The 21,245-nt window shown below is 43.7% G+C and overlaps 1 protein-coding gene across 2 annotated transcripts; it reads right to left on the reverse strand.

Annotated features, from left to right (window-relative positions):
• Positions 1-90: 90 nt before the first annotated feature.
• NAA50 (N-alpha-acetyltransferase 50, NatE catalytic subunit) lies at positions 91-21,068 on the reverse strand. Of its 2 annotated transcripts, none has more exons than XM_084301753.1 (5): positions 20,876-21,068; positions 8,718-8,851; positions 8,134-8,253; positions 6,368-6,434; positions 91-3,976 (listed from the first exon to the last, which is right to left on the reverse strand). In XM_084301753.1, the coding sequence occupies exons 1-5, from the start codon at positions 20,881-20,883 to the stop codon at positions 3,796-3,798; spliced, it is 510 nt and encodes a 169-aa protein (XP_084157879.1). In that variant the 5' UTR covers positions 20,884-21,068; the 3' UTR covers positions 91-3,795. The 2 variants fall into 2 exon arrangements, with proteins under 2 accessions (XP_084157879.1, XP_084157878.1); XM_084301752.1 differs by having other exon boundaries at positions 8,718-8,854; positions 20,876-21,067.
• Positions 21,069-21,245: the final 177 nt, after the last annotated feature.

A 21,245-nucleotide genomic window follows, 5' to 3' on the forward strand; every position in this document is an offset into this window, starting at 1 on the left:
AGTTAGTTTATGAAGCTGTGGAAGAATGTTCTAAATCTGATCTCAGAAGGACACAGCTGGGCTGCAAAAAAACACACAACCAGTCAGAAGTGACATAACTCAAATAGTGCACGTTTATTCTGAACGGTATTTCTAAAGAGTTTGAGAAAAACAAAAACATGCTCCTGATGTACAACAAGGGCAATGATATAGATTAAAAATGGACCATCTTATTTGTAAAGAATTTGCTCCCCCTGCAACTTAAATTGTAACATTGAGAATGCATTTGTAAACTGCAAACAGCATACCTTGAACTAAATTGAAACTCAAGAGACCAGGGGTGGTCTCAGCCAAATTAATCAGGAAGCAGTCGCAGATTCAAAAGAAACATCCAAGTCAGCAAACACTTTACAAAACACAGACTTTGTGGATAGCAGCTGACCCTGGATTACAACATGGGGGAGAATATAACAATGGATGTTTGGGGGGATCAAATTTTTACTAGACATCACAGGGCACCATCAAGAATTAACAAAATATCACATAAATTTGTTTCAATTGTAACAGTATGTCATATTTAGTTGGCAGGTTTAACCATTAGCTGCATCATGTAAACTCAGCCAGTTTCTGTATACACAAAATAAATTCTCTCCCTTCCCCCTCCCAAAAATGAGGGATATCTCTCCTGGATGATTCTTTTTCCCCTGTACCATGGTGTCCTCCAGTAGGAGTCTCTTTGTAGGTATCATCTTCATACTTCAATCCATGTACGACAAAACCGGTTGCAGAGGTTCAGGAATAACGCTTATACACACACCTTATGCTCTAAAGCTGCTAGTTGCATACCTTTTTCTTGCTACATCTTCATCCAGAACAGGAAATGCTGGTGGCTTTTTTTTTTTTTTCCTTTCCACTTAAACTCCTAACTTAAAAAAAAAAAAAGTATTTGTTCGTAAGCCGTTATAAGTCATCATTTTTGAGCTACAAGGAGGTCCTGTTGCAGCAAAATATAAAGTAACTGAAGTTCTCTGCAGTAAGCTCACGCTTCACGCAGTTTCAGTGTCTCTGGAAAACAGCACTATGGCATTGTCCTCCTACAGCCACACAGCCGATACACTAACGCAACTGTTTGTCATTCAGAAGGACTGACCTTCACTCTCCTCCATGTACAGGGAACACAGCTTTCTAAGAGGTGTAGATTAAACCTTGTTTTCAAGATTCAACAACCGTTTTCCAGGATTAATAGCCTGGGAAAAGGAGTCTTGGATGCGTGGTTACTCTTTCGTCCACGTCTCCTACAATACATTTCATCAGAAGTTACAATGAGGCAGGTTTGCTGTGGAATAGGAGCTCTAAGAATTGTTTTCAGGGATACATTCATAGAATGATGGCAGCCCAAAGCAAAAAGAGACAGAAACAAAGGTTAATCCAAGTAAGTTCAGACATCAGACTCGTACTTTTAAACCTGAAGGAAAACTGTCTGTGAAACACACCGATTTGTGGAAGCCTACGACAACAGCAAATCCTAAGAGTTCATATCCCCACACCCATCTACCCAACCCAAACACTTACCACTTAGTTCTAGAAGAATGAAGAGCACTTTGCTTGGCACCAGAGGCAGCTATGGTCTGAGTTACAGCTGTGCTGCGCAAACATCCTCAAGTACAATACTATCTCTCTCTCTCTCCTGCCACATACTTCTCTTGATTTGGTCTACAGATGGCCAGGGAAACTATGCTGGCATATGACAAGCTAATTGTGCTTCAGTACATCCCCTTCTAGAAAGATGCTGGAACTGCCAACACCACCAGTGCAAGCAGGTCCTAAAAATAAGCTTTTGTCATCAGTAGGCTGCCTCTGGCCAAAGAAACTGGCGTGCAGCTTCCTGGCCAGAGCCTGCTACCAAGTGTTGCAAACACAGGTGCCCAGGCCATGCAGAGGGGCTTCTGTTGTTAGACATCTGCCCATCACCAAGACTCAATTAGTGCAAACCCAGCAAAGAGAGTAGCTGGTTCCCAGCATAGGTCTGTCCAGATGAAACACCTCACACCTCTGGGAAAGGAGCAGTAATTCTGGAGCAGCTTGTACGGTCACCCCTCAGGCAGCACAGACCAAACAGTGTGCGATGAGGGGTGCCATCCCTTCCCTTATGACAGCTCTCACCTCAAAACCCTTGGTTCCCAAGTCACCCTCAAATGACTGGACAGCACCTACTACCAAGATGTATGCTGCAGTGCGCACTACAGGTTGGAGGCTTTCAAAGTGGAGGAATTCAAGATGCAGGATCAAACTTAAACTCAAACAGGAAAGGAATGCAGTTCTGCATCTACTTGGGGAATGGGGCAGGTTGGTGTTGTCTCAGCTCAGTGCACTTTCCCAGCTGCTTGGAGAAGAGTCCAAGCTCAGGTTGGTATTTGTATTGGCATACGTAAAACTGCTGCCAACAGTGCATAGAAAGGAGCACTGATGGTCACACAAAGAAAGCGTGGAAGGATGTAAAGCAGAGCTTAACAGAGCTTACTGTAGCTTGGAGGTTACAGTACTAGGAAGAAGCGATTCAGCTTATTTTTCTAAACCCGTAAAGTGGTCTAGAATATGCTGCTTTCTCCAGTGCTCCACGAACACCCTCTGAAGAGAGGAGAACTGCATTATTACAGCTGAAGGGAAAAAAGGGGAAAAGAATCTTCAAAGGGGGCAAAACGTGCAGTTTTTAAACCACCTCCTCCCGAAGGAGCACAAACACAGCAAGCCAAGCCACTCCCAAGCAAATCCAGGAGACCCATGCAAAGCTATGTGATTAGGGTCAGATTCTTACTTATGTTCTCAACCCTGCTGCCTGGCTTCCTCAACCCTTGCCTCATCTCAGATTTCCTCATCTCGGATTTGTCACCACAGATTTAGTATCCGTAGCAGATTTACCTGGAGACGGGCCCTTGCCTTATGTGATCAAAGCAAGTAAGATGGTCACAATCACTTTTCCCATTCCAACAACACAGGTAAAACTAACTTTCAATGAGCCCGACAGCGTTTCACCCATTTTTAGAACAAAGATCTTGCCTCAGGATTCTTTTTTCTCTTGCCAACACCAGCTATAGCTCTTACTCTGGCAGAAGTCTGCTGGGAATTTGATAAGTGAAGATAAGAAAAAAAAACAAAGACCACTCTAAACCCTCCTCTTAGTCAGTTAAGAAATGTAGCACCAGCTTGGGTGAGGATTATTTAAAAAAAAAAAAAAAAAAGCGCATTCAAAAAGATCAGCCCAGGCAGAGTAAAAAGGTATGGTAAAGTAGCCCGCCCTTCTCAGCAAAAGATGGAGGAAAAAGCCATACTCAAAAATATTGGGAAAAAAATAAAAATACTTTTTTTTGAGGTGGGGGGAATTAAGAGGAAGTGTGGGAAGTACTGAAGTAACATTCAAAGGCTGGGGGGAGTAAAGTACCCTGTAGGTTATAAAAAACATGATCATGTAGGAATCAAAGGATGAGATATTGCTGTTCCTTTCCCCCCCCCACCTCAGATTTACATTCTGCTTACTGAAAGAGATTAATTCTCTGAAGGAAGCTTGTCATCAGGATAACCTGCTCAAGCCCTCTGCACCTCAGACTAAAGAGATCTGCACACCTCTTCCCACCCCTAAAAATAAAAAGATCAAAAAAAAAAACCCCATGATCTGACAATCCTTGGAAGAAGCATTACATTTTGTTGGAGAGAGGTCAAGATAAAAAAAATTAAGGGGTGGAATAAAAAAAATCAATAGGCCTCTCTTTCCTTATTTGGCGACAAGCAAGTGCAAGAAAGTGTTCGTTGGGGTTTTGTTCAGTTGTCGGTCTTTTGCACATCTGCGTTCTGGCCAAGACAAGGGGCTTTGAGGTTTTTCTGCAGCACGTGAGCATCTGCGGGCTCTATCCTCTTGTAGTAGTTTTTCTTCGTTTCAATGATCTCAAAGCCAAACTTCCTGTAGAAGTCAATTGCTGACTCATTGCTGATCTGGACATGCCTGGGATAGAAAGGAGGAGAGACAGACAGGTATCAGAACTCTGTGGGTTAAAATTGTGCATCCACACTGTGAACAAAGGATAAATATAAACAAGGTAAGAAAAGGAGCCATCTAGACAGAGGCAGGAATGACTGTGCAGTTCAGGACTCAAAATTTTGATCTTAATTTAATCCTGAGCTAACACAGCTCCTATCTGACCTGTGGCAATCATTCTGAGAATTGGCAAATAAAACTCAAACCTCAATAAAACTATTTTAAAGAACACATATTAGAGAAACTCTGCAATACTGCTGCGTAATCCCAACTTATCTATCATTTCTAAATTAAGAAATTTTGTAGAAATACATAGAAAAAGTTTTGGAATTTTTTTTTTAAACTTCCTTTAGAAACACTTTTCAGATGGCCCAAAACAGCTGTCTGAGTGATGATCCCTACATCCTGTAACACAAAACTAACTGGTGATTGCACTAACATGCCATTTGATATGATTTTAACTCTTTGCTCATTGCTAACCGAGCTTCTCCCCTCACAAAAAACTAAGTCAGCACAAATCAGCCCTATGAACTTACAGATTCTTCCTCCCTTCCCTCCCCCACAGGTTTTACAGATCTTGCTCCAGCGTATTCCCAGAATTTGAAGGCCTCCAAAAAAAAAAAAAAAAACAGCTACTTGTTCTTCCCTCTAAGCAACTAAGGCATTTATTTGCACAAGTTCTACAAAAAAAAAAAAAAAAAGCTTGGCTCAGCAAAAGGTATTCATCAAATACCCCCCAAATTCAGTGGACACTGCACTAGCTCATGAATCACTTTGTCATGACAACGTGCTGCATAACCATAGAACCAAAGCAACTTTAGAAGTAACAGCAGAGCAAAACAAAAAGATGTTAGTGTCAAGTCTAATAAACACCAAGTATCTAAAAGTGAATGTCATAACAACAAACTTAACCAGCGATATCAAATTGGGTGCCTATCCTGCAGAAGTATGTTCAGTCTGTAGGGGCACAAGCAACAGAGCAGTAAAACCAACGGGCCAATCAAAGAATTTTGTTGTGCCCAACTGTGGGAGCTATTTATCATCATCCCAGAATCCCACTCTATTAAACTGAAAGAAGGATTATGAAGGATTTTTTTCATTAATAACAGCAAACAGTTCCTCTGCTGTGCACATAGTAATGTGCAAAAAAGAAAGCCCGTGCCAATTAGCAGGCATCTGAGAGAGAATTCATTACCACTTCCTCTGAGAAGAGAACAGAAATGTAAGCCAAAAGCAGCTTTAATCAAACTCCTCTTTGAAATACCTGCCCCTCTTACAGAGTGCACACAGAGCTACACTAGTAGAGGATTTGCACCTTTTTGGCAGAGTAGGACTCAGCTTGAGGAGAAAGTCACTCTATCTACAGTAGTATCAGTGTATGAAACAGTCCTCACTGCACATCTTCAGTGCTGGCAAGAGCTCAGGGTGCAGTTCTGTGGCAGCCTAAGCACATCTAACCAAAGCTGCTGTGGGATTACCCCCAGCAGTGCCCAGTGCCTGTGCTGGTACAACCAGGCAGTGATGGGCAGGGAAAACAGTTTAGAAAAGCGATCTGGTCAAAAATGCTTTGGGTCACTTGGTAATCACAGATGCCAATGCACAGGAAGAAGGAGAAGCGTGCAACCAGCAGTGAGGGGAAGCAAAACTCTGGCATCCATGGATTTCAGGCTCTATTTCCATTGGGATCTATTAAGATGGCAAAGCCCTCTCAAACAGCCCAGTTCCCTACCCTAGTACTCCACATGTTGGTAACATGCCAAGTGCTTATGTAGACACGTGGCTGATTTTTTTCAAAAACAAACCAACCAACCCCAGAACTAAAATGCCAAAAAAAAAATTTTCCCCAGCTGGGTCAGGTCACTGACCAAGTTTACTGTGTTGCTGCACAACAGCTGACCTGTCACACCACAAGAAAGGGAATAAACAGTCAGGCTTGCAAGCACCTGTGCTGATGGTCTAACACATACCATCATAAAAGATAGCAAATGACTCAAAACTACATGCAATACTTTTTTTATTTTTATTTTTTTTTACTGTAGCATTGTCCTCAAATGGAAAACTTACCACCTTTTTTTTTCATGCAATGTAATTCTGTTAAAGATCATCGCTTTATAACTAAACTGCTTTCAAATTCAGCAAATGTAGAGAAGCTGTTGTAAAGCAAGCAATCTCTTGGTTTTCTCTGCATCACACAGGCAGCTCAAAATACAACCCCCAGCTTTCTTGTTAGCATTTACAAGGAAAGATGTTTCATGACCCCCCTGAAATAGATGCTAAAAAGCTTCTGAATCTCCCTCCCTATGTTCCCAAGTACCCCTCAAGTTCTCTTGAATGTATGGGTGCGACTTAGTTACTTACAGATAGATGTTGTCAAAAGTGCCATCTTTTTCACAGATGTTTAAGACATGATTCAACATTTTAGTTCCTGCCAAAAGGTAAAGAAATACTTAAAACCAGAAGCGCACAATCAATAAGAGCTTTCCTGAGCAGAGGCAGGTTAACCATAGGTAGGCTAAAATGAAAGAGCATGCACTGATGACATCAGCACTATGCTCTAAAATCAGAAAATAAAATTTAATATGGAGATGTCGTCTGTGAGCACCAGAATTTGAAAAAATATCAGTTGTAAGAAATACATGTTGCAAAGCCATCACTGTGAATGATACTCTTATAATTATAAATGCACCAACTTTGAATAAATCAACTCTCTAAATAGCTTATGATTTTTCTCCACTGCTGCATTCAGGAAGAGGTTACTAGAACTAGGAAATGCAAATCAAATACAGTATACAAGTACTTCACCATCTTTCTGTATACAAAATTCCACTCAGTTTTATTCTTTATATCTCTGGAGAAAAAACAGCCCATAAGCACAAGTATGGAGCACCTTATCTAAATACAAGCTTCAAGGTCTCAAACTCGGATAAGATGTGGTCAAAGCAATGTATGAACTAGGGAGAACACTGCTAATTTTTTCTAGTAAAATTTAAAATATTTTTCTTGGTTTCGTGTTTTTTAAAGCAAGTAGCTAATACCATAAGGTTTTGATTAACTTGGCCTGCAGATTTGCAACATTGAGAAATATTTGTTGCTGTATAGACAGAACACAGGTACTACCCCTGAGTAGCAATAATCAGCAGTGGGAAAAGAATATAAAAAGTTAGCAAAAAGCCTTCATTTAGAAGACTGAAGAAGTGACCCGATTAAGGACAGCTGTGTTTCTGGTCTCAGCAATACAAAAAGGTTGTTTATGTACTTGAAAGTGTTGAGAAGAAGGGAACACTGGTAGAAGGGCAGGACACATGTCCTGTGAGGAGAGGCTGAGGACAGCTGGGTTGCCCAGCGTGGAGAAAAGGAGGCTGAGACATGACCCCATGGCTCTGCAACTCCCTGAGGAGGTGCAGCCTCTGCTCCTGTCACTGATGATGGGATGCATGGGAAGGGCACAACACTGTGCCAGAACACGGTCAGAATGGACATTAGGGAAAGTTTATTTCCCATGAGGGTGGTCAAACACTGGAGCAGGCTTCCTGGAAAGGTGGTTGATGCCCCATGGATGTCAGCATTCGAGGCATTTGGATAATGCCCTCAGTGATACGCTTTAACTTCTGGTTAGCCCTGAAGGGGTCAGGCAGTTGGAATAGATGATCTTTGTAGGTCTCTTCCAACTGAACTATGCTACTCAGTGTGAGTTGTGAGAGGTATGCAGCCAGCATGCAGGTTATTTCATGGTATCTCTATACTTCGATTTGCATATTTATAGAAGCTGTGTTTTTCTATCACAGGATGATGTGATTAAAAGAATCTGAAGTACTGATTTACAAAGTTAATCACAATCACAGATAATCACAAAATTTCTAGGTTGGAAGAGACCTCAAGATCATCGAGTCCAACCTCTGACCTAACGCAGTTCTACAAATAAAGTCAATTTCCGAAAGGCAAGAAAGCAACAGCATGTCATACATCATTCTCTCCCCAGTGTTCCTTCCAGAGAAATCATTGCTCTGGAAGTGCACAATCTTGGGCTATCTTGGTTAAAGTAGAAAAAACTCTAAAATGGAATTTCAGTAGCTGTACAGAAACCTTGTTTCTTTTTAGAACTCAGACACAAAAGATCTCCTTACCTATTCCTAGCCTTCGGTAGGGTGCCAGGCATCCAAGTGTCATGATGTACAGTCTCTTCTGGTTCTGGGAGTGATCCACCCTACAGCACACTGCTCCCACTGCAATATCATTGAAGTAGGCTGCCAGGGAGAGAAACAAAGCGTTATCAGCCACAAGACTCAGACTGCACATGCAACTCCTTCGGTTAAGCCCTGTATCTTCCTTCTTTCCCTGTTGCTAATTCCCCCACCCAGATAAAATCAGACTGTGGCCAACACTGAGTGAAATTACCAGCGGTGCTCTGACACAACGGCTGGTTTATTTCAGTTAAAACCAACTAGCAGTGACTTCAGAAGGTAAGCTGGCTGCAAACATCAAGTTTCCTGCTGTAACAGAAAACATGTCTATTCCCAGTGAAATGCAAGCTATTTAGAACACAAACCCTTTGAGGTTGGTACTGTAGCTTTTTAAGGCTCCCAAACAGTTATTTCTCATTATGTTAAGCAACAAAATAGAAGGATCTGCAATTCAAAACCATTAAGGACAGCAACAATGAGCATTTCTGCCACCACAGCCCACAGTTACTGGAAAAAAAAGTTTGTACCTAATTTGGCTAGTTCGCCAACCTCCAGTACATCCTTGTAGAACTTGTCATTGTAGCTCACAGGAAAAATGACCTGGTTTAGCCTCTTCAGCTGCTTAATGTTGTGTGGCGTCACATCTCCCAGCTCGATCCGGCTACTGGAACAAACCAAAACATGCTTAACATCTGACACACTCCACCAAAAATGAGTTACTTCATGTTTAGGGAACTGTCCTGTCTAAGAATCAGCTCAATGCATATCTGAACTACACTGTTCATACAATCAACTCTTTTGTTGGTAGCTGATGTAACAAAAAAGTAGTGATATACAGTCAGAAGTTTCTCAGGCCACACTTAACACTCACATACTGTATAATACATGTGTTTTATTGGGTTGGCAGACAGCAGAACATTCAGGAGAATACTTACCTCCGTAGGAACATTACAGTAGAGAAATAAATCTTGGGAGTGACAAGAGGCTAGACAGCTACCAAGAAAATGAAGCCCTCACACATGCTCCAAAGACAGCCTTAATTCTACCAACTATCAATATGAAGTTAATGCTTAGACAAGTTGGTATTACACATCTCTCTCTAAAATGCAGCAATACTGTGTGCAGCAGCAAACTCCTATTAAGCCTGTTAATATGTAAGAATGCCACTTTCAGGGTGGCACACACATCAGTTATGATCATCACCAAAGTCAACAGGAAGAATGACTGAGACAGACTTGAAATACCAGTACTGCGATGAATTATGCTGAGAAGAAACATTCCATGCTTTCCCCTTTTATGAGGCTAACTTCCTGGTAAAAACACTGCATCATATCCAGAAGCATATGAACAACTTTTTTTCTGCAGTATTTCCCAAACCAATTTCTTCGGGGGCAGGTAGTTTTAGCAATGACTACTAGAATGAAAAATAAAAGAGAAGCTAAGCAATGTCTTTCTAAAATAGTCATCAGAAGACACAGGCAGGAACAAAGCCAATGCCTACAGAGTTAGAAATATAGACAAGTCTAGGTTCGTCTGCAACCCCGTCTTTACCAAACACACAGGCAGATTGTTTTCTGCCTCGACACTGTTAAAGATGTTGTTTGCTACTTCTTAAAAATGTACATGTTTTCAAAAAAGGCAGTTTTATGAGATCCTTGTATGCCAGTCTTCAACGTTACTTCTAGTAACATGTAGCTGCTTTCCATCTCCAACGCCTTTTGTGCCTAGTCAGCTTGTTTTTTTCAAATAGGCTGATGCCTAGGGCACAACAGCTCAGCTCAATTTACATAATCCAGTAAAGCAAAGAAGAGATGATAACCAACAGCGTTTTTTCCTACAGGAACTGTACCAACAATGCTGAGCATAATCTTTGTCTGCTTTATTAACTGACCTTTATTATGCATCAAAAATCACCTTAAACAATTAGTACTCGAGATACCATATCGGTTTTAGTTGCCACTACCAATGATGGTGATAGGTATCCAATGCTTTCTAGGCAGTTATGCAGGCTGCAGAGCAATTAACAGAAAAAAAACTACAGGAACAGAGAGTTTAACGGTTACTTCAACAAGCCTAGCTTGCCCTCACACCCACCTCTCCTCTTTTCTTTTACAGGGAGAACCACAGCCTCCCATTCTGCAAAGCTACATGTATTTCAGCCTCATGCACCAAGGACCGCCACTGCCCGCTCTGACACAGATCTCACTCTACCTAGTGAGCCCTGCAAGAGAGGAACAATTGATAAGCAAGGCTTCCCTTTTGGAGAACCACCTGGCCATAACTAATGGACTATCAATGAGTGTGCAATTCTCCATCAGACTAATATGTTTCAACTATCCTAACTACAAAGAACTAATGATGGTACTCGCATATTGAACCTTGCTGCGTACAAAGTCTAACCTTTCATCACATATTCACCAAACAGATCAAAAATCTTCTGTGTCAAACATCTCGTGGCAGCACGGATGCCTACAGATTGTTCCAGGCAGCTCCTCATCTTCCCCACATCACAATGAACAGGTCATTTTCTTCCCCCTCCTCAATGCAAGGGGGATTTCTTAAGCATGAAGGCTTGTAGTTTGCTCGTGAGCTCTGTCCTGTTGCACAGAAATCTCTTGAAGGACCTCTCATCAGAAATGGACAGTATGTTCTCCAACAGTGATCTCAGAACTGACAGAAGAAACCAGAGTGTCCATAATCTTACACTTTACCTATGCCAACATCCCCAGGCATACTAAAAGCAGCAGCAGGATATATCGCTGAAGTTTCTAGCTACAAGCCAATATGCTTTGCTCAAACAGTAAGCAGTATCCATCTTCCATGGCTCCTACTGCCACGAGCCCTTTGTTTTACAACTTCTTCCACCTTCTAGAAGAGTTTGCTCTCAATAGTAGGATTCCCTTCTTCATGTTTCACCACTTGTGCAAGCCCTTCTGAGAATTATATTCCAACATAAAGTGCTGAGCTTGTAAGGGACGATCTCCTCACAGCACGGAAGTACTGCACGGTAAACAAGTGTGCTATCAAATGATAGCAAAGTTATTAGACAGTGAGGTAATTAACACTTGTTTTACGCCCAGCTTGGCACAGCTGTTCAGCCTAGCATGGCAGGGCTTCTTCAGGCATGCACAAAGCAACTTGCATCCTTGCCTCATCCCAGCCAGCACTGCTGCCACCTTTACTCAAAAAAGGGCAGGAATTAAACCATAACATGTGAGGTTCCCACATGTATTAGTGTCCACGAGTGCTGTGCTCAAGAAAAACACCTCAGTAATCTCATACCAGGTGCAAAGAGAAGGCCTCTTTTGCTGCAGTCTGCATCAGAGTGGAAACCAAAGGGAGCTGTTGCAAGGAAAACAAATTTACATCATGAGCGAACCTGAAGCACTCAGAAGGGACCTGTCCTTCCTTAAGGAGTTATTTTATTCTATTATTCTAATAATATTCTTCAGAAGATACAGACCAAGACATAACCTCTCAAGCGGTCAGGCCAGAGAAACAGTTCCAGCAGCAGGTGGCTGAAACGTGCTGCTGACCGATTTCCTGTAGCCCCTGGGCTCCCCACCCGTCACCTATTGCCACATTCATTGCTTGCCTCCTGCCATCTCCTCCTGCCAACCTCCTCTGCTCTGTCACTAGCTGCTTCCTCCTGGCTTGAGAATTGCAGCAGGGCCAGCAAGTTATCCTGGAGGATAATACAAAAGAAGTTTAAGAACCACCACAGGAAGCGTAAACTGGTATGCTAAGTACATATGTTTAAATATTATGTACTCAAACCATAAGTTATGTTAATGTATAGCACTGGCTGATTAAATCAACACCACATCTATTACACACCCTTAATAAGTAAACTAAATGAGCCAATGGAAAGGAAGACCCACATCATGAGAGTTCACTTTGCTGGAGGACAGCACAGCCAAAGTGCCACTGGGGCCTCAAGTAAAAACAAGGGAAAGCTTTCCCTGCTGCTGAATGAAAGCAGTGCTTTTGCTGTCCCCAAGCCACTCATTTCCACCCTCTTATTGGCACAAAGGTTTGTGCAACAATGTGGTGAACCAACCCCAATTAAAACTAACTTAGCCAAAAAAAGAAAAGTTTAGTTTTAACCCACATCAGTCCCCCGATTGGGTTCACCACATAAAGTCTGCTGCCAACACAGAGGAAAAAAAACTGCCAGAGGCAGAACTGCTTCTTGAGCAGAAGCGCTAGCTTACCCCAGTTTAAACTGCTTCTGGAAGAGCCGTGCAAGAGGAGCGCAGGGATAATTCAGTGAGTAGGTGATTTTGTGCTCTACCTTATCACATGTGGAACAGCATGCACTTTGTTACGGGTACTGTGTCTCAGATCTTTTGAGGCTAGGGTTGTTTTAAGGCCCTAGTTTCAAAGTACACCACTTGGCCACTCCTTTCTTTCCACTAGAGTAATTGCAGTAGCTTTTCTATTGCCTTTTTTTTTTTCCTAAAGCAAGCTAGTTACAAGTAGACCAGTTTTCTCAAGTTACTTTCAGTCAAACCAGTAACAAATTTCCTGTATCAGTTAGTTTGATTAGGCCTGTTCTGTGTATTCCAGCTGGGCACAGGCCATACCACAAACATCTATCCTTTACTGTTGCAAGGAAAAATTTACATCATGAGAGAACCTGAAGCACTGGGAAGTGACCTGTCCTTCCTTAACAAGTTATTCTATTATTCCAATAATATCCTTAAGAAGATACAGACTTAATACAGTCATCCTGCATCTCAAATATCTCCCCATATGCAGGAGGCAGCAGTCAAGTGTATCCATCTTACATGTCACAGCTTCTGGAGCACTGCAGGCCCAACACCCCATGCAATTAGTTTTAACAGGGAGGCAGAAGGGACTCATGGCTCATCACATCAGGCCTCATTACACACGGCGCTCATCTAGGAAAGCGTAGGAGTTCCAGCCCCTGGAGCCTCTTAAACATCGTCCATTGCAAGGCTACTCCCAAGCCATCATCATCCTCAAAGTTTTATTTCCAATTCCCACCCTGAATGTATTCAAGCCCTACCCATCTGCTCTTCTGCACTGCTCATTTGCTTCAGCAGTTGATGTGAGGCATCAAACCCCACAGCCTGGCTTCTCAGACACCTACCATGCCCTCTTTCAACTTTCCTAATCTTGACTTAAAGCCAAGATCCCAGCCTCCTTCTTTATTGCCCTATTGTCATCCTAGCTCTTCTCTGCACCCTTCAGATTAATTTTCCTTAAACACGGTTGACCAAAACTGCTCACAGCACTCTAAATGCAAACTAGCACCTTGTACAACCCCAGTAGCTTTTCCCCATCTCTACGGGAAGTATTTTCCTGACATATCCTGGGACTACACTTGCATTTCTCCCAGCTGCAACGTACTGCAGCTCAGCTGCTGAGAAGGCACACGCCCAGACTTCGCCTGTGAGGTGAGCTGGTTTCTGGTGCACAGCAACGCCGCCTGCTACGTCAGAGCAGAGCGAAGCGTGATTCACAAAGTCCTGATGGATGTGGGAATTGAGAGAGGTGACACGGAGTAGTTACTGAAACTGGCTGCACGCCCAGAGCATGAGCACCAACACTCCTGCTCTCACATGCACTACCCTAAGATCCTTCAAGCACTTGCCAGAAAAAACAAAAACAAAAAAAAACACACAACACCTTTTGCAGGACCAAATGCAACCCAATTAATTATACTGCAGCTGCATGCCTGTCTGCAGCTGCAATTTGCACAGAGGCTGCTTTTCCAGTAGTGGCTTAAATTCAGACTGGAAGTAACACAGGTTAAGACAGACATTAGCATTTCTGCCTCCTGCTCTATAGTAATGCAGAACTGCTACAGAGGAGGAGAGCTCATAAAAGCCAATTTCCAGAGTCACAGTTTGTGAGGAGAAATTAATTCAGTCACAGGGAACAGCAAACATTGGACACCAGTTCAGAGCAGGCATCAGGGAGAAGAGGGAGAAATGCTGAGTCTCCTCATGCTGCGCGAATCTCAGTCCCATTCAGCTTTAAATAGTGCAAGTCCCTCCCCAGAGGGATGTGCTTGCCTGAAACAGATCTCTGTGTAACTGATAGCTGGGCTCAGGCTTATTTAAAGCATCTGGCACTCTAAATTTAGCAGAACCCTATCTGCAACTCACAAAATTCACTGAGGTATAGGGGAAGAGGCAGGAGAGGGAGCAGGGGAAGAAGAGCACCCGAACAAATTAGAGGACTTCAGAGAAGGCTTGTCACCCACTAAGCAGCCAACTAGCTTTATTGCTTCTATTTTGGCTTCCAAGTCAAAGCAGGAGTCTAGACAGGATAATCCACTCCCATAAAATAAAACCAAACCAGAGCTATGAAAGCTATAGACCTGAAGGGTGTGGCTTTGCTCAGATTCAGCTCCAAAGCCAAAGGAGCCTCTCTAGATTAAAAAAAAGCAACAAAAACCCAACCAGATGAGCTGTCTTGCTAGGCGCACAAGTTAGTCTAGTTCTTGTGGGCAGACCAGTATGTTTTCAATTATCCAGAAGATCTGCGGGCTGTAAATCTGCTCTACTTCACTTGTCAGAAAACCAGAAGGATAAGTAGAAGCCGAACACGCAAGAACTCTTACCCATTTGCTCCTGAGCCCCCGGTCTTCTTTAGCCCCACTTACTACTGAGACCACGTATTCACAACACCTGATACCCTGCTGGAAGCTACCCCCAGCTGGGTGCTGGGTTGTAAAAAGGGACAGCAACAGACATAAAGCTACGTAGTTTTAGAACCAGAATTAACAGAAGACTTTGCCCATATTGCAATTCAAATGGGTCTAGATGTGAACAGATTTCACCGACATGATGCAATTCCACAAGACACACTCCAGACCACCCTGTCCCCTTTCCTTTATTACAGAAAATACATGGTGCATTTCACTCAAATTTTTCTTCATTATATTTGGACAATTTTCTCTGCCTCAATCTAGAAAATTTGAGCATCATACAGAGGACTGGATGATCTTCCCATGCAAAAAAAGTCATGCTAAAATAGCCCCACAGTTTTCCCACCTCAATTCTTTTCTTTGATGTACTGAAGCTCAAATCTCCATTTTGAGCTCCCCATCCCTAAAAAAGGCAAAGAATAAACCTTAAAGTGGTAGTACAATCACAAAGAGTCTCAGCTGTCTGATTATGCAAGAGCAAGGGGGAGACAATAAGGTCATTTCAACAAGTGTCAAAAATAAACTTTCCCAAGAAAATTAAAAGCTTTCCCATTCCACAGTTGGACACAAAGAACAGGAATCGCCACACACAGCAGGCAGAACTTCCAAACCCCAAAATAATAATAATTAATAGCTGGTCTAGAACAGAGAAGCAGCCATGCATACATCACTTAGTAGCCCACACCACTTTGCTTCTTCAAAGCACTTCATGAGGTAAAGGCTCGTTGTGCTACCTGACCCAGGTGCATCAAATCAAGGCAAAAGAGGAAACAGCTTGCCCATGATCACCCAGCAGATGAAGAACTGCCAGAAATCCTAACTCTCCATTGCTGGTCTAACCACTCTCCTCATTACTCAGGTAAGCTCACAGCCACGTTCACGTTTTGAACCAGGATTCTGGTCAAAGCAGGAATCCTTCACCAGTTTGGAACGACTTAAAATTAGTTTTGCGGCTCCGCTACTGATACCCTGGGACTGCTTACAAATTACAGCCCCTTTCCATACCATCAATACCCCTGGCTATGAAGTTATAATCTTTGCCCCCTAGGAAATCACCAACCTCCACTAATGAACATTCATGAAGTACTTAATGATCCTCAGGTGAGAACAGAGGTTTACCTGCAGATTCAAAACAGGAGTGATGCTGGGTTCACAAAGTGCCTGATTTACATACCTCAGAGAGGCTTCTTGTACTTCTACTAGGTAACAAACTTCTCCACGGAGAACTATCAGACAAACTATTTCGGTAAGTTGCCAAAACACCTTTCCTCACAAAGCACTTAATTAGTAAAGAAAACACGGCAACTCATTGTGGGTCTCCTGCCCATACTTTGGATTTTAATCACAGATATTATTTCAGGTGTTCAAATCACATATTATAGAAACATACTATGAAAAACTAACAGAATGTGCTATCAGTTTTATGTGCTTAACTTCAACATTTCTAAAGGCAACAGTCATTGTAAGCTCCTGACTTACGAAGCACAAAAGGATGTTTTTCCCCTCTCATTTTCCTAATTTTCAAGAAGAATAAAATGGTCTCAAACAAAGAGTTTGTGCTTAAGAGCCACTTATTAAAAACAAACAAAACCTCCTTTAACTGCAAATTTTCATCTAATTTGTGATCCTTACTGGCAAGAAATAAGCACCAAGTAGAGAAAAGTGCCCCAAGCCCTGTACTCAGGAGAACACATAATACAATGGTGAGATGGGGGAAATGGGAAAACTTTTCAGGGGTTTAGATTCAAGTCTGCTAGGGCCAAAAATCAAACAGAGCTTGGGAAAGAAAGGGGAGAGGGAGAAGGAAGGTCACGTGAGCTGAGGAAGCATTTCATACATCAAGATCTTACCGCATTGCATGGCATTCTCAACCCAGCCAAAGAATAACTCTGCCCCCAGGAAAATTCAAATATCTTAATTTTAGTCTCCTAATGAGATTGTTGTGGAAGCGGGTTTGGTTCTATTTTCTACGAAGCCTCATTTCCTCCCCTTAATGAATTAATTCAATATGCTTTCTTCGATACAAATATGGTTACCCCATTTCAATGCTGTGCTTCTCTGCTCTCAGGTCTTCGAGTCCAGGAGGCTCCAGATAACCAGCAAGTCTTCTACGCATTGACTGCTCCTCTCTTTTCTCTTCCCCTCCGCCGCCACCTCCAATCTCCCTCCTGGCAAACTTTTGCTCCTCTGAAGCTCCCAGGAAGAACACATGGGTCACTTCTTCCCTTCACCTCTTTCAGCAGGAAGCAGAAAGTAACCCTGACATCGCCTGCCTCACTTAAAGCAGAAGGGATGCAAGGGACCGCTGCACTTCTCTTTTATCGATTCCCAAACAAATACAGAGATCTGACTTCTCCTGTCCTTCCCTCCTCCTCTTCTGGGAAAAAATATCTAGTGCCTTCTCAGATTATTGGTCTGAACACTTCTAGTATTTGCCAAATGGGCAGGATTTTTAAGTTCTGAATCATTTCCACTTGTATAAAAGTATTTATCTGGCTCAACCATCACCCATTATTCCCCATTTTAGTGGGGAGGAGGAGGATGCATCATTTCTTTTGTCTTCAGGAGATGGCAGCAGAGTCTGTGGCATTTGGTAACTAAAGATACATTTTTCACAGGAGAATTGCCCAAATCAACATGTCCCAAACTAGCAAGCCCATACATATATGTAAAAGGAACTGAATGGTCAAACTCCACTCAAGAGCAATGATTCGGTTGCAGGATGCTTTCACAAAAAGACTACAACCCCAACTCTCTTCCTCTCCTGCCAAAGCTTCCTAATTCACAGAGCACCTTAACCTGGTTAAGGAATTAAACTTGAAGTGGTAGAAGTTAAAAGTTTGGTTAAAGAACTTGTACTAAACTGCACTGAGTTTCAATAAGCTGATTTAGAAGAAATTAAGCCGATTGTAAGCACGCTTTAGGCAAGGTCTACATTTACTAACCAAGAAATCAAGTGCAGAAAATACAGCTCACGCTTGGACGTTTCTAGGTTCAGAAAAATCCCGAAACCAAACACTGATTTTCAGGCTTAATTACCTTTTTTGTCCTGCCTCCAGTACACGTGACAATTCAGCAGTTTTCTCATAAACTTGGAACTTCCTCCCATATACGTTAAGCTTAGCGCTGTGCCTTGTGCCTTGCAAATGGAAACAAATCAACAGTTCTGCACGAACTCTGTAATGCTAACTTGGAGGGGGGGGGGAATTCCCTGTTCTTGTGAGAAACACGTACAGCTTCAGGGCCCTGAAGGGTTTGCTGCTTGAATCCAGGCAAAACAAGCTGAGATATCAGAGCTTACCCTAACTATTCACCGTGTTTATATATAATATTGACATTTTTCTGTTATAACCAGCGTTCCCCAGCTGCGGTGCCACTTGCACAAAGCCAGCTAGAGGAGTGTGAGACCACAAAACCTCTCGGTTACACAGCTCCCTGGTGCAGCAGCTGCTGTCTGTGTGCATCTAGTCATGCTCTGCACCCCTCCGGTAGCATGGCTTTGAGAGAAGGGCAACAGGGAAAGGCTGGAGGGCATCCTCACGGGCTTCCTCTGAACTGACATGAGTCAGGACAATAAAGGCATCAAAAGGCCCCAGACAGCAAGCAGCTCAAGAATCAGCATGAGATTTTCTGTTTTCTTTCCTTAAAAGCAATAGCATAACAACTGTAACAAAACTACAAAACTATTGAGCAACAACTAAATCAGCCCCGCAAAACCAATAAAGCACAGGGAGTATTATTTACATCTGCTCCACAAAAAGAGCCAAATTACTACAGGCAGTAAAACTTGAGTCCTTATCATTGCTATTTTTCCTCATGCAAATACAGTTCTAAAATAGATTTTCAAATTCCAGAACTAACAATGACAACATTTATGAATAAATGACAAAGATGAAATGGACCTCTAGAGATTCATCAAGTTCGCTTACAGAACAGTGAATTATCTCAGTTTTCCAAATCATGTCTAAGAAAAATGGGAAACAGAAGTCTCCTCCTAAATCATTCAGAAGATGAGAGAAGAGCGAACATAATACCAAGTAACACAAACCCAGGTGGGATTTAATAGCAATTATCAAGCTCAGACGCTGGTATTTAGCCCATCAATTAAAAAAAACCTTAAGCAGCTGAGAAAGTTTAAAATGAAACAAAACTTTCACTTTCCCTGAACTCAGAGGTCCTCTGGAAAAGAGGTCACCTAATCTCACATACCTGGATGACAGAAACACCACAATCTGTTGTGTCATTACCAGTGTTACGTTGGATTTGGGGAACAGAGGGCTGAAAGCAACACACGCTGACTATACAGTCTCTTTTAGATCTGAAATTTCAAAAACGTCTGTGAACTTGCTAGTTGCTTTCTTAATTCTTTCTCTGCCAAAGTAGACTGTTCATAATTACAGCTGATGTTATGGGTCTTTGTGCTCCCAAAATTATCGCTGGGCTTTGTGGCGTGTGTTACTATGCAACATATGCACTCCCAGAGAAAATGCACTCAGATGGAGTTAGTTTGTTCAGAAGAACTGGTCCACAATTTTGGATTAAATGCTGAAGACAGATCGAATCTCTTCAAACAACACATTAGTTTCTCTAAGCTGGAAGCTTTATCTGAAGCTTTAGATCTATTTTGGGATCTATCTTCTGAGAGCACTTGCTTTTTAGAGATCTCCTCTGATCTTTGTAGCTTGACAAACAATTTGCTTTTGTTCCAGAGTATCCCTATGTAATTTAATGTGTTCCTTCTGCAGTGCTCATCGAGCCCTTTCATCGTACTGAAACTCAGTTATTTTTCAGTTTGAGTTCTGTCATCCCATTTGCCTCAATCTGAATTTTTAGACAACACGTGGATTCAATATTAAGATTTTATCCCACACAAGAACTGGCTGCACGGTGCTAACAGTGCTTTGACAAGACAGGAACGTGCTCTGCTCTTCAAAGACACGAAGGAATACCAGAAAAACAGAAATATGCAAGCAGAGAACCTTAAGGGATTCATTCTCAAGCCACACTAGTGATAAAACTGCCTTTAAGTGAGAACAAAAACTTAATCAAAGCTCTGGGAGCAGAAGGGGGCTGTGGGTTCTTTATTTCCATAGTTTTTCATATTTTAAAAAGTAAGTTTAAAAGAAGTTCCTGTAAGAAGTCCTGAGCAGCACAAGCAAGGCCGGGCTCCAGCCCCTAGTGGAGCACGGCAGAAGAGCAGGCAACTCGGGCTGCGACCTGCCAGGAGACCTCAGCAGCTGCCGCCTGGCCTGGGCAGCTCAGCCGCTCCATTTAGTGGGTGGAGGGTGGAAGGAAAACACATCTCTTGTGTCAGGAGCACTGCTGAGCAAGGATCACGTCCCCACCACTGTTTTCACCGAGCAGAGCTGCTGCACTCCTCACGAAGCCCATCACCCCAGCTATGAGAGGGCCCCTTTTAAATCGAGGGCACCCAGGTGACTACAGGATTGCCCGGGACCCCAAGCACAGCTATCTAACAGAGTTAGCTCATTACTTTTTCACCGCAGCCATCGCTAAGCCTTTCTACTGATACTCACCAGCCACTCACGACGCTGGAAGCTGCTTATGAGCTGTAAGAAACAGCAAAGCCCCTGCCATCAAGCAGCCTCGCTGCACGACCTCCCCCCTGCGGCTAACAAAATAACCCCCTCACCATCCCTTAGCAAAACCTGAAGCACCTCAGCGCCCATTCACCCTGCCGCAAGCCTCCAGACGGGAACACTAACCCCCAGCCTCGCATAACGCGGGCTTTAAGAAGCAGACGGGGGAAACCCTCTCCTCACACGGCGAGGGGCAGGCCCGCGGCCCCACAGGGCGGCCGGGCGAGCCCTGCGCAAGGTCACCGGGCAGGGAGAAGCCGGGCGAGGCCCTCGGCTACCCGCAGCCAGCGGCGAGCGGGGCAGGGCCGGGCCGCGGCGTTGAAGGGCTCCGGGAGCCAACCGGTGGGAACCGTTAACGGCCGTTAACGGCCGCGGCGTGAGGGGGGGGCCCCCCCGCACTCACCCCTTCATGGCGCGGCCGGGCCTGGCCGTTACCCGCCGTCCGCGCTGGCTGCGTGCAGGGCCCGGCGGCGCGGCTCAGGCCTCGCTTTCCTCCTCCTCGTCCTCTTCGTCCCGGGCTCGTCCTGGAACCGCCGCCTCCTTCTTCTTCTCCTCCTGCCCCGGCCGCTGCCCGTCGCCCCCCCGCCCCGCGGCCGCTCCACATGGGCCGCTGCCGCCACCCGCCCGCCCCCCGGCGCCCCCTCACCTCCGGCCGTTAGCGCGGCGCGTGCGCGGCGGGGGCGGGGCCTCCGCGCGCCGCCCGCGCTGATTGGCGGAGGAGGGCGAGAAGGGGAGGGGGGGGGGGGAAGAGGGAGAGGAGCGCGCTTGGCGCC

Source organism: Netta rufina (genome assembly GCF_964035555.1).
Source record: "Netta rufina genome assembly, chromosome: 1".
Classification (NCBI taxonomy): domain Eukaryota; kingdom Metazoa; phylum Chordata; class Aves; order Anseriformes; family Anatidae; genus Netta; species Netta rufina.

Excerpts from the sequence above, each read along its gene's own strand:
- NAA50 (XM_084301752.1), bottom strand. Across the intron at positions 8,254-8,717 it reads TGGCGAACTAGCCAAATTAG|CCTACTTCAATGATATTGCA; the intron begins GTACAAACTTTT and ends TCTCCCTGGCAG. Across the intron at positions 3,977-6,367 it reads ACTTTTGACAACATCTATCT|GCATGTCCAGATCAGCAATG; the intron begins GTAAGTAACTAA and ends TTTCTATCCCAG.